At 63.2% G+C, this 8,388-nt stretch overlaps 1 protein-coding gene and 1 long non-coding RNA gene across 2 annotated transcripts in view; one reads left to right on the top strand and one right to left on the bottom strand.

The window, feature by feature from the left end:
* Window positions 1-8,388, bottom strand: part of LOC146427200 (uncharacterized) — a 36,294-nt gene that overhangs the window by 19,720 nt on the left and 8,186 nt on the right. The window lies entirely within an intron of this gene.
* On the top strand, window positions 2,284-8,114 carry LOC146427202 (myelin protein P0-like). Its single transcript, XM_085082636.1, has 6 exons — window positions 2,284-2,400; window positions 3,418-3,584; window positions 5,347-5,560; window positions 6,337-6,472; window positions 6,603-6,663; window positions 7,215-8,114. The coding sequence occupies exons 1-6, from the start codon at window positions 2,343-2,345 to the stop codon at window positions 7,302-7,304; spliced, it is 726 nt and encodes a 241-aa protein (XP_084938762.1). The 5' UTR covers window positions 2,284-2,342; the 3' UTR covers window positions 7,305-8,114.

Below are 8,388 nucleotides of genomic sequence, written 5' to 3'. Positions count from 1 at the left end.
CAATCGATCCCGTTATCAATCAATCCCGTTATCAATCAATGCCATTATCAATCCCGTTATCAATCCCGTTATCAATCAATCCCGTTATCGATCCCATTATCAATCCCGTTATCGATCCCGTTATCAATCCCGTTATCAATCAATCCCGTTATCAATCAATCCCGTTATCAATCAATCCCGTTATTAATCCCGTTATCGATCCCGTTATCAATCAATCCCATTATCAATCCCATTATCAAACCCTCATCCCCTCCACAAAAACCCCCAAAAATCTCCCCTAAATCCTCCCTAAATCACTTCAGCCTCCCAAAACTCCCACAAAATACTCCCAAATCCACTCAAAAACCCCCAAATTCCCCAAAACGCCCTCAATTCCCAAAATCCTCAACCCAAAAAAAGCAGCAAACTCTCCCAAAAAACCCAAAATCCCCTCAAGCCTCAAAAAAACCCTCAACTCCCTAAATCCCCCCAAAACCCCCAATCCTTCAAAAAACCCAGAGACCCCCAAAAAAACCCCCAAATCGCCCCGAAACCTTGTAAATCCTGCAAAAAAACCCCAAAAACCACAAAAATACCCAAAATCAACCCAAAATACAACCCAAAAGCATCTCAACCCCACAAAAAAAAAACCCCAAAGCCCTAAAATGATCCCCTAAACCCTCCCAAAAAACCCCAAAAATCCCAAAACCGGCCCCACCCCTCCCATAAAAATCCCAAACCCCCCTCAAATCCCCCCAAATCCCCCGCAAAAAACCCCAAATCCCCCAAATCCCTCCAACCCCGACCCTAAAAATATTCAAAATCCACCCGAAACCACCGAAAATTTCTCGGTTTTCCCCCCAAATCCTGGGGTTTTCCTCCCGAATTTCGGGTTTTTCCCAAATTCCGGCTTTTTTCTCCACAAATCCTGTTTTTTTCTCCCTAAATCCCTTTTTTTTTCTCCTCAAATCCTGTTTTTCCCCCAAAATCCGTAGGTTTTTCCCCCAAATCCAGCGGTTTTCCCCGAAATCCCGAGATTTTCCCCCAAAACCCTATTTTTCCCCCCAAATCCCGAGATTTTCCCGCGAAATCCGGATTTTTTCCCCCCAAATCCAGCGGGTTTCCCTCCAAATTCTCTTTTATTCCCCACAAATCCAGAGATTTCCCCCCAAATCCCTGGTTTTCCCCCCAAATTCCGAGGTTTTCCCCCCAAATCCCCAATTTTTTTCCCAAACCCGTTTTTCCCCACATCCAGGATTTCTCCAAAATCCCGTTTTTCCGCCCCAAATCCCGGGTTTTTCCCCCAAATCCCATTTTTCCCCCAAATGCCAGTTTCCCTCAAATCACATTTCCCAATCCCGAATTTTTCCAAACCCGATTTTTTCCTCCACCCGGCATTTTTTCCCCCAAATCCATTTTTTTCCCCCCACATCCAGGATTTGCCCCCAAATCCAGCAGTTTCAAATCCCATTTTCCCCCAAGTCTCATTTCCCCAAATCCAGATTTTCTCCCCAAATCCCATTTTTCCCCAAATTCCGAATTTTCCCCCAAATCCCAGGGACTTTCCCCCAAATCCAGGTTTTTCCCCAAATCCTATTTTCCCTCAAATCCCGAATTTTTCCCCCAAATCCGATTTTCCCCAAATCCCATTTTCCCCAAATCCCATTTCCAAATCCCATTTTCCCCAAATCCCATTTCCCCCAAATCCCATTTTCCCCAAATCCCATTTCCCCCAAATCCCATTTTCCCCAAATCCCATTTCCCCCACAAATCCCATTTTCCCCAAATCCCACTTTTCCCCAAATCCCATTTTCCCCAAATCCCATTTCCCAAATCCCATTTTCCCCAAATCCCATTTCCCGAATCCCGAATTTTCCCCCAAATCCCATTTCCACAAATCCCATTTTCCCCAATCCCATTTTCCCCAAATCCCATTTCCCCAAATCCCGGGGTTTTTCCCAAATCCAGGTTTTTCCCCCACAAATCCCATTTCCCGCAAATCCCGAATTTTTCCAAATCCCATTTCCCTATCAACCCCCCAATGCCACCAGCGGTGACACCGCGGGGTGACCCAGGACAGCAGAGGCGACACCAAACCCCCCCTTGTCCCCCCCATGTCCCCACTGTCCCCTCCCGCCACATTCCTGCTCCCTCGCCCCCGCGGCGCGCGGGAATGCGACAGAACAAAGCCACCAGTGTCGCCGTCCCCCTCGCGGCCCTAAATGTCCCCTTTGAGCGGCGACCCCGCGCCCCCCTGTCCCCCCCCGCCGGCGCTGCCCATTGGCCGAGGTTTGGGGTGCAGCTCCCCCGGTGCCACCCTTAAACGCGCTCCCCGCCGCTGTCCCCTCCGTGTCGCCGTCACCATGTCCCCGAGGGCCACCCGCCGCCTCCTCCTGGTCGCCGGGCTCGTGGCGGCGCTGGGTGAGCTTGGGGACAGCGACAGGGACAGGGAGAGGAGCCCAGAGGGGGGTGTTGGGGGGGGACGGGAGGTTTTGGGGGTCACCCACGTGATGCTTGGGGACTGTCGCCGGTGGTGGCGGGTGACACGGGGTGGCGGGAGGGTGTCGGTGTTGTCACCAGCTTGGGGACAGGGGGGTGTGCGGGGTGGCTGAAGGGACAGTTCCGATGTGTGTCACCTCTCTGGGGACAGGTGAGGGGGTGGGTGTCAGTCTTGTCCTTGTCACCTCCCTGGGGACAGGTGGGGGGGCTGGGTGTCAGTCTTGTCACCTCCCTGGGGACAGATGGGAGGTGCCACACCCAGCCCTGTCCCTGTCACCTCCCCGGGGGAACTGTCACCTCCCTGGGGACAGATGGAAGGTGCTCGGTGGCTTCAAGGAGGGTCACAGAGCATGTCACCTCCCTGGGGACAGACTCGAGGTGCCACACCCAGCCGTGTCCCTGTCACCTCCCTGGGGACAGATGCGAGGTGCCACACCCAGCCCTGCTCGTGTCACCTCCCTGGGGGAACTGTCACCTCCCCGGGGACAGGTGGAAGGTGCTGGGTGGCTGAAGGGACAGTCCTGACGGGTGTCACCTCCCTGGGGACAGATGGGCAGTGCCACACCCAGCCCTGCCGGTGTCACCGGGGCGCACAGAGTGTCCCCTTGTCTGTCACCTCCCTGCGGGTGCTGGGTGCCAGCCCCGCCCCTGTCACCGACCGCTGGGACACTGTCCCCTCCTTGCCACCCATGGGGACACCGGGGCGGTGCCACAATGCCACCGTCCCCTCCTTGCCACCCATGGGGACACCCGGGCGGTGCCACAATGCCACTGTCCCCTCCTTGCCACCCGTGGGGACACTGGGGCGGTGCCACAATGCCACTGTCCCTGTCCCCACCCACCCCTCGCCCTCCCCTCGGCGCCCCTCGGTGGCACTGTGGGGACACCGCCCGGCTGTGTCCCCGCGGCGGGGCGGCGCTGACGGCTCCGTGTCGCCAGGGCTGTCGCCGGTGTCCCCAATCCACGTGTACACGCAGCGCGAGGTCTATGGCACCGTGGGGTCGCATGTCACCCTGTCGTGCAGCTTCTGGTCCAGCGAGTGGATCTCGGAGGACATTTCCATCACCTGGCACTTCCAGGCCGAGGGTTCCCGCGACAGCATCTCCGTGAGTGTCCCCAGGGTCCCCAACGTGTCCCCAGCCCGGCCCCAGGGTCCCCAAAGTGTCCCCACCGCCTTCCCAGCCACGATGTCCCCTTGTCGCAGTGCCAGCCTCAGCGGGACAAACCTTTCCCTGAGGGTGACACGGTGTCCCCTTGCTCTGTGGCGACACTGAGGTGTCCCCATCCCGGTCCCAGGGTCCCCAACGTGTCCCCAACCCGGCCCCAGTGTCCCCAAAGTGTCCCCACCGCGCCCCCAGCCCCCGGTGTCCCCTTGTCGCAGTGCCAGCGCCAGAGGGACAGGCTCTTATCTGAGGGTGACACGGTGTCCCCTTGCTCTGTGGTGACACTGGGGTGTTCCCATGGTGTCCCCCTGTCCCAGAGCCCACCAGATCCCAGCAGGACAGTCCCCTCCCTGCCGGTGACACTGTGTCCCCTCACACTGCGGTGTCCCCATGGTGTCCCCAGTGTCCCCCTGTCCCAGTGCCGCTCCAGCAGGACAGTCGCCTCCCTGTGTGCCACACCCTCACACTCTGGTGGCACCCTGGGGACATCACGAGGGACAGTCCCCTCCCTGCGGGTGACACCCTCACGCTCTGGTGGCACCCTGGGGACATCACGAGCCTCTCCAGAGCTCCCCAACCCGCCGTGTCCTCCATCGCGCCACCCAGCACTGTCCCCTCTGTCACCCCCACCTCCGGTTGTCCTCCCACCCCCCGGTGACAGGGATGTCACTGTCCCCTCTGTCACCCTCACCTCCGGCTATCCCCCCGCCCCTCCCGGTTCCCGGTGACAACGATGTCACTGTCCCGGTGACCGCAGTGTCACTGTCCCCTCTGCCACACCCTCCTCCAGCTCTGGGGGTCCCGCCAGTGTCACTACTGGTGACCAGTGTCACATCGGTGACCGCGGTGTCGCTGTCCCCTCTGTCACCCCCTCCTCCGGGTGTCCCCCCGCCCTTCCCACTGCTCGGTGACCGCGATGTCACTGTCCCCTCTGTCACCCCCACCTCCGGTTCCGGGGGTCCCGCCAGTGTCACAACCCCTCCCGGCTCCCCGGTAACAGAGGTGTCACTGTCCCCTCTGTCACCTCCACCTCCGGCTGTCCCCCCGCCCCTCCCACCCCCTGGTGACAGCAGTGTCACTGTCCCCTCTGTCACCCCCACCTCCGGTTCCGGGTGTCCCGCCAGTGTCACCACCTCTCCCGGCTCCCCGGTGACAGCCGTGTCACTGTCCCCTCTGTTACCCTCACCTCCGGCTGTCCCCCCGCCCCTCCCACCCCCGGTGACAGCGGTCTCACTGTCCCCTCTGTCACCCCCCCTCCTCCAGCTCTGGGGGTCCCACCAATGTCACTACTGGTGACCAGTGTCACATAGGTGACCACGGTGTCACTGTCCCCTCTGTCACCCCCTCCTCCAGCTCCGGGGGTCCCGTCAGTGTCACAGCCTCTCCCAGCTCCCTGGTGACAGCAGTGTCACTGTCCCCTCTGTCACCCCCCTCCTCCGGCTGTCCCCCCGCCCCTCCCACCCCTGGTGACAGCAGTGTCACTGTCCCCTCTGCCATCCCCTTCCTCCGGCTGTCCCCCCGCCCCTCCCACCCCTGGTGACAGCAGTGTCACTGTCCCCTCTGTCATCCCCTTCCTCCGGCTATCCCCCGCCCTTCCCACCCCCCGGTGACAGCAGTGTCACTGTCCCCTCTGCCATCCCCTTCCTCCGGCTATCTCCCGCCCTTCCCACCCCTGGTGACAGCAGTGTCACTGTCCCCGCGGCAGATCTTCCACTACGCCAAGGGCCAGCCGTACATCGATGACGTGGGGAGCTTCAAGGAGCGCATGGAGTGGGTTGGCAACCCGCGGCGCAAGGATGGCTCCATCGTCATCCACAGCCTCGAGCCCAGCGACAATGGCACCTTCACGTGCGACGTCAAGAACCCGCCCGACATCGTGGGCAAGTCCTCGCAGGTGACACTCTACGTGCTGGAGAAAGGTGTGTGGCTGGAGGGTGTCACCTGTTCTGGGGACAAGGGGGTGGGGTCACCTGTGTGGTACCTGCTGGGGTGACATGGGGCTGGTGTCACCTCCCTGATCCCCGCTGGTGGGAGTGACAGGGGCTGGGGTCACCTGTATGGTACCTGCTGGGGTGACAGGGGCTGATGTCACCTGTATGGTACCTGCCCTGGTGACACGGGGCTGGGGTCACCTCAGTGCCTACCCACTGCTGGGGGTGACATGGTGTCACTGTCCCCTCCCTGATCCCCTCTGGGGGGTGGTTACACGGGGCTGGTGTCACCTGCCTGATCCCTGCTAGGGTGACACTGGGCTGGTGTCACCTGCCTGGTACCTGCGGGGGTGACACAGAGCTGGGGTCACCTGGCTGATCGCCACTGGTGGGGTGGTGTCAGGGTGGTGTCACCTCCCTGATCCCCGCTGGGGTGACACGGACCTGGTGTCACCTCAGTGCCCACCTGCTGCCGGGGGTGACACGGTGCCATTGTCCCCTCTCCGCTGCCGGAGGGAGGGGGGGTGACACGGGGCTGGGGTCACCTCAGTGCCCACCTACTGCTGGGGTGACATGGTGTCACTGTCACCTGCCTGATCCCTGCTGGGGAGACACTGGGCTGGTGTCACGTCCCTGACCCCTGCTGGCGGGGTGACACGGTGCCACTGTCCCCTTCCTGACACGATGCCACTGTCCCCTCCCTGCTGCCGAGACTGACACGGTGCCACTGTCCCCTCCCTGACACGATGCCACTGTCCCCGCAGTGCCCACCCGCTACGGCGTCGTGCTGGGCTCTGTCATCGGCGGTGTCCTGCTGCTGGTGGCCGTGCTGGTGGCTTTGGTCTATGCCACCCGCTACTGCTGGCTGCGGCGCCAGGCGGTCCTGCAGCGGCGGCTGAGGTGAGCCGCGACCCTTCCCCACCCCGGGGGGACACCGCCAGCCCCGGGAGGTGACAATCCCACCGTCCCGATCCCCTCTTTGTCCCCTTTTTTCTCTTTTTCCTCTTTTTGCCCCCAAAATCCCCCGCAGCGCCATGGAGAAGGGGAAGCTGCAGCGCTCGGCCAAGGAGAGCTCCAAGCGCGGCCGGCAGGTGAGCGCCCAGAGGGGCGGGGGGCTCGGCGGGGTGTCCCCGCTGTCCCCGCGGGGGGCAGGTGAAGCCCCCGCTGTCCCCCCTGTCCCCGCTGTCCCCGCGGGTGGCAGGTGAAGCCCCCGCTGTCTCTGCTGTCCCCGCGGGGGGCAGGTGAAGCCCCCGCTGTCCCCGCTGTCCCCACGGGTGGGTGGTGAAGCCCCCGTCCCCACTGTCCCCGCTGTCCCCGCGGGTGGCAGGCGAAGCCCCCCTGTCCCCACGGTGGCAGGTGAAGCCCTCCTGTCCCCGCTGGCGGGAGGTGAAGCCCCCCTGTCCCCGCTGTCCCCGCTATCCCCGCGGGTGGCAGGAGAAGCCCCGCTGTCCCCGCTGTCCCCCCTGTCCCCGCTGTCCCCCGCTGTCCCCACTGTCCCCACTGTCCCCGCTGTCCCCCGCTGTCCCCACTGTCCCCACTGTCCCCGCTGTCCCCACTGTCCCCCCTGTCCCCACTGTCCCCGCTGTCCCCGCGGGTGGCAGGTGAAGCCCCGCTGTCCCCACTGTCCCCGCTGTCCCCGCAGGCCCCCGTGCTGTACGCCATGCTGGACCACGGCCGCGGCTCCAAGAAGTCCAAGGGCGGCCCGGGAGACTCCCGCAAGGATAAGAAATAGCGGTTAGCGGGCAGGGAGGGACCCCCGGGACCGGGCGCTGGGGACTCCCGGCCCCCCAAAGTCATCATGACCATCGAGATGGAGCTGCGGGGGGAGCCCCGGGCCGCCCCCCCGCCCGCCGCCCGCTCCCCCAGCCGCGGCAGCCTCAAGAACGCCCTGCTGAGCATCGTCAAACCCAACTCGGGGGGCTCCTGACCCCGCCGCAGCCCCTCCCGCCTCGGGACCCGGCGAGGAGAAGGGTGTGGTCCTCGCCTCGGGTCCCCCGGCCGCGGGGACAGCGCCGGGGACAGCGCCGGGGACAGCCCCGGGTCCCCTCCCCGCCCCGCCCCGCAGCCCCTCGGTCGCTCCCTGCCCAGCCCGGGGCGCGGAGGGAATTCCTCCTGCCGAGCGATTTCTCCTTTCGGGTACAAACCCCCCGGTTTTGGGGTCGGTCCGCCCCCTCCCCAGGGACCTGCGGGGGGGTCCCCGCGGGACCGTGTCACCCCCGTGTCCCCTCTCCCCCTGAACTCGGGGGGATTTTCCGCCCCCGGTTTTACTCCTTTTCTGGCCGTTTTCTCGTCTCTCCCCGCGACCGACCGCAAATGACGTCGCGGGGTCACCCCCGCCCCGTCCCCTCTGTCCCCTCCTGTCCCCCCATTAACCCCCGTAACCCCCGGGATCCCCCAAACCGGCCGGAGCCCCGTGGAGGGGGCGAGGCTGCGGCCGGGCTGGGGGTGCCGCCCGTGCCCCGCCACTCGTTTTTCTACGCCCTGTCCTTGTCACCTCCCTGTCCCCGTGGTGCCATTAATAAAACTGACCTCTCCTGGTGTCCCCACCGGCCTGGCATTGTCCCCCACTTCGGGCTGGGAGGGGTCTGAGCGCTCAAAACTCATCGCTCCCACAGCACGGGGACATCGCTGTCACCCTCGGGGGGGAGGTGACACCTCGAGGGTGACTTGGTGGCACCCCGGAGTCCCCCCGAGGCCACCCCAGGGCCACCTCCCCGCCACCCGCCGTTAATTAAAGCCGACTGTAATTACCCCAGCGGCCAAGGCTCGGGGGGTGAGCAGGGCTGTCCCCACAGCCGTTGTCCCCACAGCGGGGA

This window comes from Lichenostomus cassidix, chromosome 25 (assembly GCF_008360975.1).
Source record: "Lichenostomus cassidix isolate B80296 chromosome 25, HeHo_3.0, whole genome shotgun sequence".
NCBI classification, from domain to species: Eukaryota; Metazoa; Chordata; class Aves; order Passeriformes; family Meliphagidae; genus Lichenostomus; species Lichenostomus cassidix.
This window is presented reverse-complemented; position numbering and strand designations above follow the sequence as displayed.